This window comes from Aulonocara stuartgranti (assembly GCF_965226115.1).
Source record: "Aulonocara stuartgranti genome assembly, chromosome: 13".
NCBI lineage: Eukaryota > Metazoa > Chordata > Actinopteri > Cichliformes > Cichlidae > Aulonocara > Aulonocara stuartgranti.
The window spans coordinates 14,047,509-14,065,456 of NC_138949.1; the positions used below are offsets into that span (position 1 = coordinate 14,047,509).

The 17,948-nt window shown below is 39.0% G+C and overlaps 2 protein-coding genes across 2 annotated transcripts; both read right to left on the bottom strand.

Annotated features, from left to right (window-relative positions):
• On the bottom strand, positions 1 to 3,200 carry prr18 (proline rich 18). The gene has a single exon (XM_082557172.1). The coding sequence runs from the start codon at positions 2,668 to 2,670 to the stop codon at positions 1,909 to 1,911; it is 762 nt and encodes a 253-aa protein (XP_082413298.1). The 5' UTR covers positions 2,671 to 3,200; the 3' UTR covers positions 1 to 1,908.
• A 614-nt stretch (positions 3,201 to 3,814) lies between these two features.
• Positions 3,815 to 17,016, bottom strand: sft2d1 (SFT2 domain containing 1). Its single transcript, XM_082557173.1, has 8 exons — positions 16,730 to 17,016; positions 16,064 to 16,150; positions 14,209 to 14,291; positions 10,431 to 10,512; positions 10,126 to 10,161; positions 9,980 to 10,038; positions 7,380 to 7,409; positions 3,815 to 5,414 (listed from the first exon to the last, which is right to left on the bottom strand). The coding sequence occupies exons 1-8, from the start codon at positions 16,793 to 16,795 to the stop codon at positions 5,375 to 5,377; spliced, it is 483 nt and encodes a 160-aa protein (XP_082413299.1). The 5' UTR covers positions 16,796 to 17,016; the 3' UTR covers positions 3,815 to 5,374.
• Between the last annotated feature and the right edge of the window lie 932 nt (positions 17,017 to 17,948).

A 17,948-nucleotide genomic window follows, 5' to 3' on the forward strand; every position in this document is an offset into this window, starting at 1 on the left:
TCTATTCAGGAGAAAACGCTTTATTGTAGAAGCTTTGCTTGTTTATCCAGATGACACAGTGGAGAAAGTCTGTGGTGTTACACACTGTACAATGACATTTACAGAGTTATGGCCGGACATGTATTTGACACTTGATTATTTGCTGCAGGCTTGAATCCATTCCTGAATGAAACACCTTTAAGAAGAAAACAACTGATGAGTGTGTCATATGAAACACCTGTCCCCAACTGGTAATACATCTGCAATAGAGGAAAGAGCACTCCAGTTTTATGGCAACTCTATTGCCAAGATAGTGTTTACTGAGAAGAGGCAATACACTAAAAAAATCTGAGTTTTTCCATTAATAAAACGTCTGCCAAACAACAGCATTACCTGAGGTTACGAGCGGAGGTATATGTTTTAAAATGCCTTACCAGTTGTTGGTGTGTGAGCCCTCCAAACAAGCTGTCGTGTCTTAAACTTACAACACTCCTCTGTCTGAAATGTAATAGAGTTCAAAATGTACCGCACACAGAGTAAAAGTCTGGTTACCAAGTTACAGAACACAATGCTGCAAATGAGAATCTCCATACAGAGGAATTTCAAATATGTATTTGGCCGTGCATAGAAACTGAATTTGTGTTCTGAGGTTTGCATTTGAATGTTAGTTTAATGATCAATACAATGCACTGTGGGCAGGTGTGACTCTAAAAAAAACAAAAGCATAAGCCATTTTTTATGGCTTAAATGATCTGCGACTCCAATGTGTGGTTTATTTATTTTTATTTTTTCCTTCTTAAAACAGCCATATTCTGTCCCCCTGACCTGGACGACTACCCGAGCAGCATACTTTCAGGATAGTTCACTTCAAACTAGAGCTACTTTGCAGCAAGTCCTGTAGATGTGGCTTTTCACCAGATTTTAATACCAGTGTGATACGTAAGGTAGTCTGGAGGTAATTTCCTAAAGGGGTCATGCACCTGGGCCCTACAGTACACTTGTGAACCCTGCTTAACAGGAAATCTAAGACGCTTAGAACACTAATGCCCAAATGGCCTCAGGTAGCTACAGTGGCAACAAAGAGCCTTTAAAACGCTTGTCTGAAAACTGGCCAGAAGTGTAAAAGAAATCTAAATGACTGCAAATTAGTTGTTGTTTTTTTTTAAATTAAGAGGCACAGCACAATACGGCTTTTTTAAGATTTAAAAGGATCGAGACAGTTGCATAATTAAAAAAATAAAATATTTTTACTTAGAATTTGCTTAAATTAATGAGCTGAAAAGATATGTGACAGTACAAATATTTAGTAAACATTACATACTGTACACCACTAGTAAATCCCTGCAAAGGATATAACCCTCTTATGAGAGGAAAAATAAACAATTCAATTTGGTTTTTAGGAGCAGAGGCAAAGAGCTCTGTTGTTGACAGTTTATTGTTCTCCCACACAAAGGAGCAGACCCCTCTGCCAATCCACAGGCGCCTCACTGAAAAATAGAAACCACGTGCAAAGGACGAGAATTTAAAGGTATTTAACTAAAACTGAAAGAAATAAAATAATGAACAGGCATCAAACTCCCAAAGCAAATATCCCTGCGAGCCCTAAGCACTGCTGGATACTTTTAAAATCCTGTTTTTGATGGGGAATGTAAATGACTTTTTATGATTTCAATGGAATTTCCTCATTTCATTCGTTTTCTTAATTAATTGACTTTTTTTTTAAAGGTATTGACATCTATTTTTTTTAATATATATTTCTTTAACAAACTGACATTCATCTGAAGACACGTGGATTTCCTCCCTTTAACGTTTACTTGAGAACATTAAAATTCAGGATGCCTTTGCAACAGATCTACACCAATTGCACATTGTTCACGAGTCCATCACACTGAGAGTCCCGGCTTAACAACAAGACATCAAAGCCAGGTGTCAGCAGCCTTTGAGGTGCGGAAGTGCGGAAAGTTTGTCGACTTTTCCCAAAGCAGCGGCATTTTCGACCCCTTTTAGCCACTCTTTGCATTTCCTTACAACAGTCTCATCCACATCCCCGTCCTCGTCTTCATACTCCACATCATCGTACTTGTATTGGTCATTCAGCAGAGATATTTTAACGATGGCGGTGATGTCCTGCTCCGCGCTCTCTGCTTTGGCGGCCGGCGCGCAGCCCTTGGACCCCCCGTGCGTCTTTTTGGATGGAAAAACTCGCCGGTGCCGAAAATCGGTGCCGGCGCAACACTTTTGTTGCTTTGCCATCATTTGTTTTTCTAGATTCCGTTTTTGGATGACAAGAATGGCTTCGGGGGTGAGACTGAGTGTAAATTGAATTTCCTTCTTCCCTTCCTCTTTTCCACTGAGTTGTCTCGTGGAGTCCATGGAGCTGGAGCGCCTGACTCCTTCAGATGAATCCTGAGGTTTCGGCACCATCAACCACGAAGACTTTCCCTGGGTCTCTTGCCCGGCACCGGGCTTCTGAGTGGGGCTTTTATTTTTGTCCTGCTGGGGTTTTCGCCCCAAGTTCCTTAAATTCGCCGATGCCCAAGATGTGGGTTGTTTCTCCTTATCCGACCCCCCTCTCTCTCCGCAGGATTTGCTGGTTTGCTCAGGAGGCACTCCGTTGGCTTTCTTTTTCCCGAATAGTTCCCTGCCAGGCGATGAGATCCGCTGGTGGAGGCTGATGGGTGGAAAAGGCATCGTTGTGTCTGGAAGTGGTCAGGATATAAAAGCGTGCAAATTATTCTGAGTGCAGAAGAGGAAGCCCTGCGTAAAGCGACGACCGGCGCTCTGCGGGCATAATCCAACAGACAAGGTGGAGGGGGTTGCGTTGCACCTGTTGTCCGCGCTGACTGGAGTTCAACTGGTTCACACAAGGCAGCCCGGCCGCTTTATGCAGGAGCCGGCAGGAAGGCGTGGCAAGAAGCGCCAAACAAAGCCGTGAAAAAACTGATGATGTCATTTCATAATTTTCAACAACTTCCTCAAACGATGAGCCACATCCACCCAGAGTTCCCCTCATCTCCTGTCACAGCGCCTCTCTGCTGCTTTCCAGTTACTGGATCCATTTCTCGTGCATTATCGTACCCATCATAAGCTTTTCAGGACATAATGAGCCTGAAAACTATGAGTCATCATTGAATGGTTTTCACAAAAGTGATGCCGTTAAAGAACTAAATTTCAACCCAGTAAAAAAGAATTATAAAGCCGAAAAAAAAACGACTTCTTATAACATTTTTAGCCCATAACATCTTTATTCGAAATACAAAACTCAAAAAGTTCAACAACTTCAAAAGTATCAATACTCTGTAATTTATTTGCACTGCCAAAACATACTTGGATGAAAAGAAAGAGAACTTATGGTCATAATCATGAGTTTAGTCCTTGGTGCTCAGATCAGTGTGTCCTTGAACATGTCACAGGAACAATGGCATGCAGTTTCCTTGTATCCTTTCAGTAAATATGATCTCAAATGTCAATTATCTGATGTGTATTGACAGTCACTTTTGTTACTCTAGCCATGTAGACTATGAAATAGCATCTCATAGGATACACAAATAATCTGCAATATGGATTTTTCTTTGTCCTTCTTTGCTTCTATCTGCACTTTCTGCCAGGCAGAAATCAATGAGCCCTTTTGCTAATCTGTAGTTATTAAACGATTTTATATTGCCTGCATATTTTATGGTTCGTGAAACATCTTGGCTTTAAGTCATGCATCAGATGCAGTTGCTCTGGGGATGGGGAAATAAAACTACATCTAAAATGCATGTGTGTTTAATGCTTTTTGAAAATTAACAGTCTTCAGACACTTAGAATCAATAACTGGGACAGCAACTCCCACCACAACACAGGCCAAGTTATTTATTCATCTCTGCAAGAAGACTTAGATCATTAAGCTAAAGAAGACACACAGACTTGTTTAATTTCAGTGCTCGCCGAGGCATGATCGCCGTTCTCTCTGACATAACAACAGATTAAATGTACTGAAGGGGAAACAGTTGGGACGCTAACAGATTGCTGGGGTCAGGGTTCTTCCCATTCATCTTCAAACTTTGGTGTAATCCAAAAATGGCTGCTATGGAAAACCAATCAGAAAAAACAAAGACGACAAACTCATTTCAAAGAATTATTTTATCCCCCCCAAGATTACTTCGAGAGGGATTTGCTGCGTCTCTGCCAAGTCCGATAACAATAAGTACTGAGGGGAGATTTCGCCCATGGTAATCCAACAAAAATACAAGTGTCTACCCCCCCCCCCAAAAAAACAAAACAAAACCCATAAGCGTAGCAAGAAAAGAAAAGGAATTATTTAATCTGATAAAGCAATTAAGAAAAAAAAAAAAAAAAAAAACTAAACAACTTGAGCTGTGCTCTTATTATGTAGAAAAACACATTTTAGTTTAAATGCAAAAAAATGCAAAGGGATCAAGACTGCTGGCCCAAGGAGCTCTAAAAAGCAGAAAGACCTTTGTTAGTAGGATGTGAACATCTGCACCACAAATGGGGGTAGGAAAAGGTTATGAGTGTTCTGGAGGAGGTTGTCATGACAACCACATCCTCAAAGGCTACACCATCACGCTGAAGCGGTATAGGGGAACATGATGCCAACTATATTGGGTTATTAGGTCACGTAAAAATCACAATGCTCAGAAAAGCATAATTAACTGGGTCACTGCTACATCTGGCAGGAAATCAACCTAAAAGGAGAAGCATTTTTAACATGATTTCACATGATGCACTGAAGATTGAGTGCTTTTTAAATTCTGTTTAGCTGTAGAAAAAAAAAAAAGGAAAAAAAAAATCATATCTCAGGCATTATCAGTGAAGCAGTGACACAATTGCCAAGGGGAAAACAGCAACATGGAATAGCATCTCAGAGCCTCTTTGCGCGCGCGCGCGCACACACACACACACACACACACACACACACACACACACAGATAATGCTCTGACAACGTTTGCATGTAGGAAGCCAGATGACAATTAATTTGTATACTGCTCAAAATGCAAATATAGAACCCGACTTAAATTTGAACTGGTTTCTTCCTGCTGCATATAATCAGAAGGCACTTTTGTTGTATTTGACCACATACCAGACTCAACATCAGTTTCTGCACTTAAATGGCATAAATACACTCAGAAAATTCAGGAATATTTTTAAATATATTAACCATTAAAGGCACCCATTACTCATGTCAAAAGCAAAAGACTGATACCTATTATCTGGTGATAGTTATAGACCTTTAGCTACACTTAAAAAGCAAGACTTCACAGTATGAAAGCCATAATAAAAATTTGGAAATATAATGTATATACAGAATCATGTATATTTTACAAAGCCTCTTGTTCGCAGTTTGCATATTAGGACCAGTCTTGATAGGAAACTGTAGACTTTGGAGTCCTAACTCAGACAGGTCGTGAAGCACTTGATCACAGCATCCCTGTCAAAACAAATAAAGAGAGAAACAGAAAAAAGGCAATTAAGAAATGAAAGGAAAAACTAAATATAGCAAAGACAAAATTCTGCCATGCGTACAAAATTAAAAGCAACAATGAGTCCATTTTTACGATGATCTGGGTGGGGCTCATCATGAATAAGTGAGCGTGTTTTGGCGGGGAGGGACCACATGCTCAGAATGATGGGGGTCTTCCTTTTCTTTTTTTCCCCAGGTACACCAAGTTGAAGGATGATGCAATGCAATCCATCACCATGGCGACCACAGATCGTTGCCTACTCTATTTCGCTTCACACAGTTTGTTCTTGCCATCAGTGGTTGCTATGCAGACTTTGCCTGCAGACACGTTCGAAATTGGAAGGAGGAGGTGCGAAACCAGTCAAGGTTAAAAGAACAAGGGGGATCATGAGCAGTCTGACAGGGAGGAGGGGAGGCCGCTGGAGAGAAGGGTTGCTTCCTTAAATGCTTTGGTTTTTATCAAAAAAAAAAAAAAAAAAAAAAAAAGAACTTAAAAAAAACCCCCTAAAAAACAAACAAACCAACCTCTGTGTTTTTAAAAATATATCACTTAAAGCTTATTGTCATTTCCACTGCATAAATAAATTATCAGTCTCAAGGGCTTTCCCCAATTTCTGATTAGATGTCTGAGCCAAAAGCAGCCTTAAAGTGGTGTGGGACGTGCACAGGCAGCAGGTTTTAGTATCTCTCTCTGCATGTGTGAGGGGATATAAATAGGAAACAAGGTAAAATACATTAAAGGATCAAGTCCACTGGCCATGTGTTATGGCAGTGGCCAGCCAGGTATCGGAGACTGTTGGAACACAGACAGGGATGGGAAGTACTATAGCATTGTGTCACCCCATAAAATCGTGAGATCAAAATATGCAGAAACAACTTAAAACAACAGAGGCCGAAGCAATCAAGTCTGAATTAAATGAAAAATGGATTAAAGTAAGAGGCTTAAGGAGACAGAACACAAATGTGTTGACAAATAACATAAGAAACGCAGCAGTAACAAAGAAGCAGCTGATTGGCAGCATTTTAGTATCAAGCCCAAAAAAGAAACAAAGCCCGGCCATAAAATTTGCATTCCTCTACAGGAATTTGTTTTTTGGGGAGTGACATGGGAAAAGGTCTTTGTCTAGGCCTCGTTTTGTTGTTAGCTTTTGGGCTGGGGGAGGGGGAGCTTGAGGTTGTTAAAAGGACGTCCCTCAGCTGTCAGGATGGATTATAGGGTCGCCCAAACACACAAGATACTTAGTGGGTGGGGGCTGCATGGGGGCTCTGGACCAAATGAGCTATAACCCAACTTACATCTGAACTGACAAAACAACATCACACCTCATGCCTGGCCTGGAGGTAAAGCACTGAGGTGGTACAGCATATGGCACCAAAGTGAACACTTTTGGTACAGTGGAGAATTTTTTTGCTTTTACAGAAAAGCTGCAAAACATTAAGACACCTGTGACAACGACTTATGACACTGCAGGCTTTTTGTCTTTGATGCAGCACAGCTTAGCCAGATCTAATCAAAAATTTGCATTGTGCCTTAACCCTGTAAAGCTTAACACAAGCTCATTATATGCAACGTAAAAGCTACATTAAGGAAAATATTTTTGGCAAATCAGATTCAAAGAGCATTATTTCATTTAGAAAAAAAAAAAAAAAAAAAGCTACTTAATTTTGATATTATGGATTTAGCAATGATGTCACAGCACTAAAGCATGGAGGGTGTGAAAACAACAGGCTGCCATTTGTTTGACACCAAGAGCCTACACTGATCGTACTGGGGGATTAGAGCCATATGGTGGACGCAAACAAGAGAAAGACGTAAATAAAAAACAAAAAAAACAAAACATGTTTTCATTGAAGGGTCATGCACGCCAGAGAGTACGAGCACATATCCATATATCAAGGCAAAGCTTGCAAAGTATAATCCTGTCATCTTACCTGGCAAATGGAATATAAGAGATGCTATACCTGAAAGAGAAGAAACACACAAAAGGATGAGGGAAAATACTGGTGATGGTGGGATATTTTTAGGACAGATATTGATTGTAGAAGAAGATACTAATTACGAATGAACTGTGCATGTCATGTACCAGTTTAAGCAGATTACCTGTATTTAAAGTCCTTTGCATTAGTATTCACCTACTGATGAAGAATGAATGAATGTGTCCCTTAACTCATTTTAAATTTGATTCAATGTTTACATTTATTTTATTATTTAAGGCCACTACAACAAAATACGTTGAACTAGTTGTCCTGTAAATTCCTTTTTAAATCTTTCCAGGAACTGAAATCCGATACGATAATGCTTATGACAAAGGTTCTTTTATATCACTTAGCAGTTTTATCACAGTCCCTCTTCCCCGCTCTTTTCCTTTCCCCCTTTCTTTCTCTCTTTTCTTTTCCCCAGTCAAGTCTGTGCTGTGTTCAGCAAATGAAAATAAAATAAACAATCAAAGCAAAGGTGAATCAAATAGACCAATAAGGCAAGGCTGGGATGGTCCATTTGGTAAAGTAAATCCGTTGGGCATCTTTCTTTGCCTTTAGACAACAATTCTGATTGCAAAAGAACCAAATGGGACAGACAAAAAAAAAACAAAACAAAAAAGATCACTTAGCAGTGATTAACAAAATGTAATTGTACATTAATTGGACATACTGTAATCTTTGTACAAATAATTGTGGACAGAAAGGTAGCAGGCACACTTCTGAAACAAACACAGAACCCTATCCAGGAAATGATCACGGCTAAGGTTCAGCTTAATAGATTCCTGATGAAACCAGTGATGTATTTTAAATATGTGAGGAATGCACTGACACTGTTAAATAATCAACTAGAGCGCAAACATGAGCATACCGACAAGCATAACGACAAGAATCCCCATCTGTCTTAAGCAGAGCTGTAACAAATATAACAAGCAGTGTAACACACTTTTACACGTGAATCTTCTGACTATCTTAATTTAGTTAGAGCAAAGAAGGATGTTTAATAACAAAACCATTGTAACTATCCTGAGCTTGTGACAGTCAGTTGTGGTTGAGGATCATATGGTCATTTCACAGAATTCAGCCCAAGGACTGGACTTTGACCCCATCTGTGCGGGTCAGTGGCGACGTCTTATTACGGAACCACCTTCGCACAGACGTCTGAGTGGCTGCGTGGGAGTGCACTATGCCCCCAGTCTGTTAAGAAGGAGTTCTGGATGTGTGACTTGTGGTTTCCATGGTGATGCCTTTGAGAACGCAGGCAGAGCGGAAATGAATGTACGACATGTAGGTGTAAAAGCAGTGTGATTGTAAGGCTGACACAGGCTATTCCCTTCCTCCATAGTTCCTACTGGCTTGTTTTTCCATGCAGTCACACACACTGTCTTTTGTTACTGCTGTGCAAATATGTTCAAATAAGTGAACGTACAAATTACTGACAGGCTAATCCATATCATTCATTCACGACTAAGGTTAAGCTTAATTCCACTGACTGTGTGGATGTCAAATAAAAGCTCAAATAGCTTGTAAGCTTGATATACATTTAAGTCAATTTAACAACAGGCTAAAAAACTTAAGCAATTCATCCGTTTGCAAAATTACTGAAAACTTCTTTTAAGCTCTGCAAACTAAAAAGGCCAAATATTATAAAATGCTCTAGTAAAAATAACATTACCCTCAGACGAAAAAGATTCATGACTTATGAAGATTTTAAATGTAAAAAGGAACTAAAAAGAAGAAGAAAAAAAAAAACTGCTTTAAAACATTTGAGTAAAGGACATGCAGTTAAATGACAAAAGAAATTGTGGACGTTGTAAATAGACATTATAAAGTCACAGTTTTTAAAACACTATAACTTATAAGTGAAAGATGGGTTGTTTAGCTCTTTGTGTTACACACTTAGCATAAGAACAGATAACTAATTAAGGACTAATAGGTGCCATGTATTCTCCCTGGACTGTTCACATGTAGTTTTCATTATAGTAATGACTCCACAGAGAGCTGGCAGCCACTTCGTGTTGTGTGTAAACAATCCATGCCTGTCTGCCCAAACCCCACAGCTAAATAGCACTACACGATCCTGCCTTCTTCTTTACAGGGCAAACATACGCTGACCTACAATCAGGCATGGCCTCTTGCCCATCAGTCTTATTACAACACCTTTAATTGTAACCTGCATTTCAAACAGATGTCACTGTCTGCTCTGGCAAACTAGGGTAAACCAATTTAATCAATATACTTGGATTGTGCTTGCTATCATTTTGCCCTGAACAATAAAATCCAGTATAGCTTGGCTAAAATTAAGTGTATTCGCCTTTACACTTTTAGCCAAATATGTGGCTCACTTACAGATGTATCTACAAATACTATAAAATAAACTTATGTTGCGATTTCAACATAAGTATAACATAAAATAAGAGCTAGGGTTTCTAAGCAAACTGTTGGATGTTAATGAGTTATTCATTGCAAGTGTCAGTGGTCTGAGGCTGATCACTGTAGGTGTGAATAATGAACAAACTGTACTGAAATGGTTTAGACTACTAAGTCATCCTTACCACGTCATTGCCAGAAACTGCAGAATACAGAAGATTATGGCCAGTCCCTTTTTACCCCACTGTAAAGTCAATAAAAAAACAATTTTAATAACACTACTTTAAATTAATAACTGCAAACTGATTTGTTTGTATTGAAACATACTTACCCAAAACACTGAACAAAGCGTTAAGACCAGGCAGAGCTGTAAGAAGAAAGGAGAGATCAGCTTGCATAAACTTTTTGCTTGCTTGTACAAAGTTCAGTTTTAATTTCTCTCTATTTTCAACCTATCAGAAAAACAACGTAAAAAACAAACAAAACCCCCAAAACATTTAAATGTTACTCAAGAAAACATCCACACTGTCAAGGTGAAATGTGTTAAGTTACGTTACTCATAAACCACCAACTACTGTAAGTGGAAGTGCAGTGCCTTGCATAATCTAAGTCAAAATAGTAAAACACAGTATTTACCAGCACAACAATGGTTGCTATCAGTCGTGTTGGTTCAAACATGCGCTTCAGCTGTTTTAGTGGTCCCATTAGGAAGCAGGTGCTTTGGGAGAACAATAAAAAAAGTAGATGGATTAAGCTCAGTAAACAGGTCTGTTATAGCTGTGGTTGTCAAACAAGCAGAGGAAAAACTTCACACCCAACGCATCACTTTTGAACAATATAGAAGTTTAAGCTAAGAAAACAAACAAAAAGCTCAGTTTCAAGCCTTCCACTGCAACAGTCACACTGGCTCATCTGCATATGCCTCCAAAGGCAGCGTCAGTTTATCAGGACTTCCAGTTTAACCACTCTACTTTAAGACTTCCAGTTTGGTCAACAATTACAACTACAGATGAGTAAAAACTGATAGCTCATGTCACATGATAGCTGATTGTTTTGATTATGTAAGTGTGGTCCTTAAGCACTGTATACCTGCATTCACTGAGGCTTGCTGATAAGTAATTGGCCAATGGAACTTTGCCAACAAGTGGACTACAAAACGTAAACCAGATAACTGCCCATCAGGTGGCCATGCTCCACAGATACTCTCGAATTATGAATCATTATTATAATTATAATTTGCCTTCATAGCATTAAGTAGTGATTTCCCCTCCCCAGTGATTTTCTGCAGTGCAGCAGAGGCTGAATACAATAAATATGTAGTTGCTTTCACAGCCATCTTGAATTGCATTTTGGGGGTTATGAGGCTTTGGTAGTAACAACTGTAGTTGTTAACTGATGGGCAGCTGCTCACTGAAAAGAGTAAATGGGCAGAGATGTGTCTGCAGTGGAAAAGCAGTACATGTAACCGTCCAAGCCTAAAACGTTGATAGAAAAAGTTGACAAAACAAACAAATGTATAAATACTGAAGGGTTAAAAAAAAACAAAACAACCCCCCCCACAATCTCAGGGAAGTCCCAAACTAAATTCACAAGAATGGGACAGATCCCTTTTGTAAACAAACTGGTTCCCCACAACATGAGTAATACACTGACCGCATACAGCACAGTATGAGTAACATCTGAAAAACGTGACCAACAAAATCAAATTTGGACTACATGTGGCAATAATTACAGTTTAAATGTTTCATTCCCAACACTTAAGACCTCCTACATGATGCATGTGTTACGTCAGTGAATTTAACAAGACAAAGGCTTTCCCCACTGACGAGGCACGCAGCTTTGGGCTCAGCTGAGCTGAGTGGGCAGAGGGAGTCCGTGGAGCGTCACATCTGTTAGATGAGACACAAGAGTAATGTGGGCTGACGCAGGCTCTCTCTGCTGGTCTGTTGAGAGGGAGGCTTTTTTTTCCTCTCCTCAGAGTGTCAAAGACACTAATGATTGGCGCACATGCTGGGAAAAAGATCTGGCTCCTAAAAGAGTGTGTCGCTGACTGTAAAACTGATCACGTAATTTTAACACATTAGGTGTTAAGATTTTGGCAGATCACTGAATAGACATTTGAAATCAGAGTTTAAGCTAAATTGAGCTTTTGTTGTGTTACATAATTGTGTTCTTTTGTCATTAAAACACAGCACATAGTGCCTCCTGTTTTCATACCTGTGGCCGTCAAGAAGAAACCAGCAGCATACCGTTTTTATAAAGTAGGTTAAGCTCTGTAAAATAATATGATACTCTTTTGCACTGGACTGTTAACCTGAGCTATGAAGAAGGTGACCTAGTTTCTTGATGCATCTAACCTTCTGGATATTTAATACCTGAAAACAGAGACTGTACAGTCTGATAACAATCACCAAATCAAGCGTTCAGTGTCTGTCAAAAGAAGTCAAAGACATTACTGTAAGATTTAGACCTTAGTTCACCTACAAATACAAATCTAAATGTTGTAGATCTGGTGACATCTATAAAGATACATTTCTAATCTTGAACTTTATATTGAGTTTTTTTTCGCCTACATTGCTGGTGATTTTTAAGAAGGGGGTTAGTTTAGATTTCTCTCTACTGGAAAGTCTTGACTTAACTATGTGAAGGTCCCCAAGATGATCCATTTATAAACTGGTACCGAATAAGTAAAACTAAAGTTTTAACCACACTTTGCAAGTTTGGTTCCCTGTGACAGGAAAGAAAACAGCTGTTTGCTCCTATACAAAGAAGGAGCTCATTTACTCACATCCTCCTATTTAAAAAAAAAAAAAAAAAAAAAGACTCTAGAGGAGACACACAGCTATGCTGCCCCTGCTCGTCTCTGTGGGAATCCTATCCTGTAGGTAGGATGTAAACTGCAAACCCCTCTGAAGCTCTACGAATTAACTTATGTCAGAACCTGATGTACACCTTGCCTACGTAACTGCACAACACTTTGATGCAGCTCTTTTGCAGACCTCCGCTGACAGCTCCTATGCATTCCAGCTTTTCACCGCAGTTTTTTTTAATTTAACAGTTAGAAGAATAATATTCATGGCCTCAAAATAAGGAATAATTATAACAGTGTCAGTAAGGACTCACAGATTCCTGGGTGAGTGCAACATAACCAGGTTATCTGGATTCATTTACCCTAACATTGGCGTTCAGGATAAGTGGTCAAAAGAAGCTAGTTCTCCAACTCACTAAATTAACCCAGGGTTTCCCCTGCATGTTCACATGAAAGGAGTGATGTTGGCAGGATCTGACCAATCTAAAAGGGGTGTTTCACAGATCTTAAGAATCTTCTGCGAGAGAAAATGCCACCCACTCTAGAGACTTTAGGTGATTAACAATCTATAAAGAACATCTATGTAAACACCAGTAAAATATGAAAGATGAATGCTGTAGAAAATCATTAATCTGGTGATTTAGCATACAGAGCAGTAAAATAAACATTCTAACTCCAGTCAATTATTTTATGGCTGAGTACATTTTCTGTACTGGTTTTCACTCCTAAACTGATAACTAAAGCATTGAAAGTTTAAACTGGTCTACTTATACGTTTACAATATCAGCAGAGAATCTACATTATACTTCAAATATGATGCTGGTAAAAGAATCAGTAAAAACAAGGCAGCCCCACACCAATGACCTGCTCCCAATAGTTTTAGTTTGTATACTCTCAGCAGCAAACTCTGTAGTGTTTCAAGGATTGAGAGTAAATATTAACTGAAGAAATAGAATTCAAATAAAATGGGTACAAATTTGATAAGAGGTCTGAAAGCACAGCGCAAGTTTGCTGTAATAAAATGTGTCTACAAATCTGTATTTATGACTGATGATGGTGAAACTCAAAGACTTTAGAGGTCTTTGAGTTGCAAACACTAAAAGTTGTACAAAGTGCGTTCTTACATACTCAACAGCACAAAAGATTTATTCAGTTCATCCTTGGGTTCAGATTTTGAAAACCTAAAAATGGCTATCAGAGCTGCACAGGCGTGACAACTTTAATAAATGACAATGCTTTCACCAAGATTAGATTACTTGCTTTGTTGCATCAAACTGTATAACTCATACTGACAATATGTAACAATGTCATTCATTATGAGCTGAAAACATCTCATAGTTCTTCAGGCACAGTGTTGCAAACACAGAGCAGCAGGTTATGAATGAACACAAGGACAATGTTACACACACACACACACACACACACACACACACACACTAAAGAATTATGACTGTGACAAGATACTCCAGCCATGAGTGACAATATAACCTTTAAGATGACTTTTTTTTTTTTTTGTTGCTTTCTTGCAGTGTGTCATACTGATGACAAAATGCTGATGATAATACAGTACAATACCAGTAACACTTAAAATTAAACTGGACTTACCTGGCAAGAGCTGCAATATTCCCTAGTGTGTAAAAGACTGCAAAGAGCTTCAAGCCACTTGGAAGGAACAGCAGTGCTGTGCCCTGGTAAAGAGATTAAAAAAGAAAAAGAAAAAAAAAATAATTCAGCTACACAAATTCATATCATCATTTTTCAGCAAGGGGTAGGGGGCAAAAATAAACAGATATAATAGCTACTAAGTGAGACCTAGAACTTAACCAGGTTAAAGGGTTAACTGTTAATAACCCGGTTAAAAATCCTGCTGAAAAAAAAGAGAAAAAAAAAAGAAAAAGAGCAGAAGTGGCTGTCCTGTGGTTGTACTGAAAAACGTTTGTCTCCCCCTACTGTTAGAAGCCCATAAGGTTGGTTTGGATTATAATAGACTTTAGTACTACTGGACCAGTGCTGCAGTCAGGGGCGTGTCTAAAAGGGGCCATGGGTGGCACTAGTGCTGCTGAAATATTTACTTAATTACTTTTACTAGTACTACGCCGTTTTCTGCTTTTACTCTACTAAATTCTGAATGTGATTATTACTATTCTTATGCCAGACTATCTATTTTAAAGCTTCAGTTATTTATTATTTTGCAGATTAATTACACTATTATATAGTACCAGTCTACCAACTAATAAATAATTAAAATAATCAACAAGTGTATTCATTAGAAAGATATACGCTTCAATACATAAATCATAAATCGAATAATATCATGTAAATAATTCTAAAAAGTGTCATTCTCCCCCCCCCCCCCCCCCCCCGAGTACTTTAAATATATTTGGTTGAACATCATATGAATTATTACATTACTTTAATCTTTTACTTAAGCAAACAGTCTAAAATACTTTTTCTATACACGATTCTCATTAAATATTTCCGACTAAACATTCTAATCTCCTGTGCCCCCCTATTGCCACCGCTGCATTCTCGGTCTCCCCTGTGAAGCCCAATTAAAAAAAAAAAACAACATCCTGGAAACACCCCTGGCTGCAGTCCAATTGTAAACAGAGCTTATGTTTAGCCATAGGAAGAGATTATAAAACACTAATATATTTCTTTTGATAAGTTGTGAGGGTTTCAGCCTTATCTAAAGTTATGATTAATAATTTTAATAAGATAAAATAGTCGGTGGCTCTACAGTGTGGTGGTTCACACATAAGACTAACACATTTAAGATCAGGAGGAGATACAAATCCCCTTTTTGGGGCTGCGTCAGGAAGGTAATCAAATGTGAATAAGGGAGCAGCTGTAAGAAGCTTCTAATAAGATGAAGCAGCTAAGATTCTGGGAAAAAGAAAAAAAAATCTGGATAGATATTCATTCTGGAAAGACACTGCTGCATTTAGTGATATTTATGTAATCAGACAAGCAGCAATAGGTTTGTAAATGTGTATTTTAGTTATTGCTGCAAACACGGTGATGGCTAGCAGTGTGTGAGCAGCCAGAAAAATTTTTTTTTTGAAAAAAGGGCATTTAAAGACTTAAATATTACGAGTTTTCATGGCACTAGATTTTCTACAACGATTGTGGTAACTGTGAATGTTACCACCTATAAACAAAACCTGCATTTTACAATGGGTGCGAAAAATGGCAGTGGCTTCAAACTGTTGACAGCAACAGTTGACAGTGCCTTCTCTTCTGCAAGGCTACAAACTGATAAGTAAGATTTATGTACCCGATGTGGGTTACTTAAGTATAAGTGACAGTAGGAGTTGATCGTACTGATCTGCTGGAGTAACAGAGGAAATCGCTTTGGCGGCAGTGGAGGAAAAAAAAAAAGCCTTCTCCACATTCCTTTAGTCAGTATGAAGGCAAAAAGGACACAAAAACATCAATTTTGCCTGACAAATACACTCACAAGTATTGAACACAGGATGCCTCCAGCAAAGCAGATGACAAACCATTTCACCCTGGTGCTGTAGCTGAGAGTGCTGGCATCAAGGACCTGGTGAGAACAATGGGAGGATGTCACAAGACAGACCCAGTGACCTGCAGAAAAAGCCCACGGGCTTCCTGCTAATCAATCATACAGCGGCCACACCACAAACGGGGATTATGCTAGCATATGTTAAGAAATACAGAACATAACTGAAGTAGAATCTGCAAAGAATAAAAAACAAAAGCAGGAAAAAAAGTGTAGAATACAAAACACCAATAAACTGACTTCGAAAGCATTACCTTACCTTATTTCCTCCTTATCGTGAACGCGTGAAAAAGAGGTACAAATAAATACACAAGACTCAGTAAAGTTAAGTGCTAACAGAAAGTCAAGACAGCTGGCTTTAAACGGCCAGAGGACGCTAGTTAACCGGAGCTAACACAAAATAGCATTTTTTCATTATTAACTGCTACAAGCCGCTAACTCAGTGAATATAAAATCGCATGCAGACAACGGTATCTTAACATTAGCTCAGAATTTTAAACAGGCAGCGAAAGCGATGCTTTATTATTAGGCGTTTGAATGTTATCCGTTCTCTTGACAGTCCGTTAGCATTAGCAGCGTAGCCTGTCAAGCAGTTCCTACCTGTGCAGTGAGACCCAGTTCCTCGTTGTCTTCTCGACCGCTTAGCACACGACGAAGCTTGTCCATCGCTACGAGCTAGCTGGCGAACTGGCCAGAAAAAAAGTGGACCCTTGTTCTCTTTTTCAGACTGTAACCTATGTGGTTTATACCCACAACTGTTATCGCAGCTGTTATAAGTTTGACTTCCTGTGTACTACCCTTTGTACGTACTGACTTGGGGTCGGTTTAATTGCAGTCAATTTGCTACCATTTCCGGGGCTGGCATTTCTATCACTGACCCCAGATCAGCTCAAAGGCGACTTCCTTAACGCCACTTCCTTTGAATTGCTACTGTTGCCTCTCCGTAGCTGATTGGTTAGTAATACCTCAAGGACATTTCTGATCCTGTTTAATTATTTTGTTTTAAAACCAACACGAGAAACACAGATTTACAGTCACATAAATATATCCAGTATTAGCGAAGGATTTCTGGTCTGTTCCCTGAGAAAATGCGCTCTTACTGTTTTTCTCAATGATGTTGCTTTGTCGCCACCCAGTAGAGATATTACGACAGTGCAAAAAATACAATTAAATAAAACAAACAACAACCTGGCACTGTCTTCCCAGCAGAGAAGCAACGGATCCTCTTTGGTCGTCGCACTGGTTTATCTTGTGGAAAGAGTGCTTGGAATTAAGTCCATCAATAACTTTAGCATTAGTTCAACCATGCCCAAAAGAAAGATCATCCGACACGTTTCACTGATTGAGCAGTTAAGTAAGGAAACTTTTAAAAAATACACTGATTTTTAATTAAATCCTACGCTTTTCGCAGATATGTCTCCATCAAAAATTTTGTTTGAACAAGTGGAGTTTCAAATACCTTGTTGTTATGCTCAGTTTTCAAACAGCCATCTAGATCATTACCATGTTTCTAATTTAATATATACTGAATATACTCTTTCAGTATAACGACTTAAAACAGGTTGTGTTTCAAGGCTACACAATGTTGCCTTGCCTTTATCAGCAACAGCCCTATAACGGGCGCCAAACGAGATACAGTTATGGGAGGCTTCTGACTATGGGTCACACTGTTCTTCCGAGGGACACAGTCATCGACTTTGGATCTTTATGTGCATGCCAAACGAAATCTTCATTTTAACTATCCTAAATTACACTCCAATTACAGACACAAGGGTTAGCAAACTCAACAGTGAGGGAAAAGTGGCTCTGAAAGCATCCA

Coding starts and splice junctions, on each gene's coding strand:
- prr18 (XM_082557172.1), bottom strand. CDS start 2,670: ATGCCTTTTCCACCCATCAGCCTCCACCAGCGGATCTCATCGCCTGGC.
- sft2d1 (XM_082557173.1), bottom strand. CDS start 16,795: ATGGACAAGCTTCGTCGTGTGCTAAGCGGTCGAGAAGACAACGAGGAA. Junction 10,513..14,208: donor AATATTGCAGCTCTTGCCAG/GTAAGTCCAGTT, acceptor GTTCTCCCAAAG/CACCTGCTTCCTAATGGGAC. Junction 10,039..10,125: donor CGCTTTGTTCAGTGTTTTGG/GTAAGTATGTTT, acceptor TTGACTTTACAG/TGGGGTAAAAAGGGACTGGC.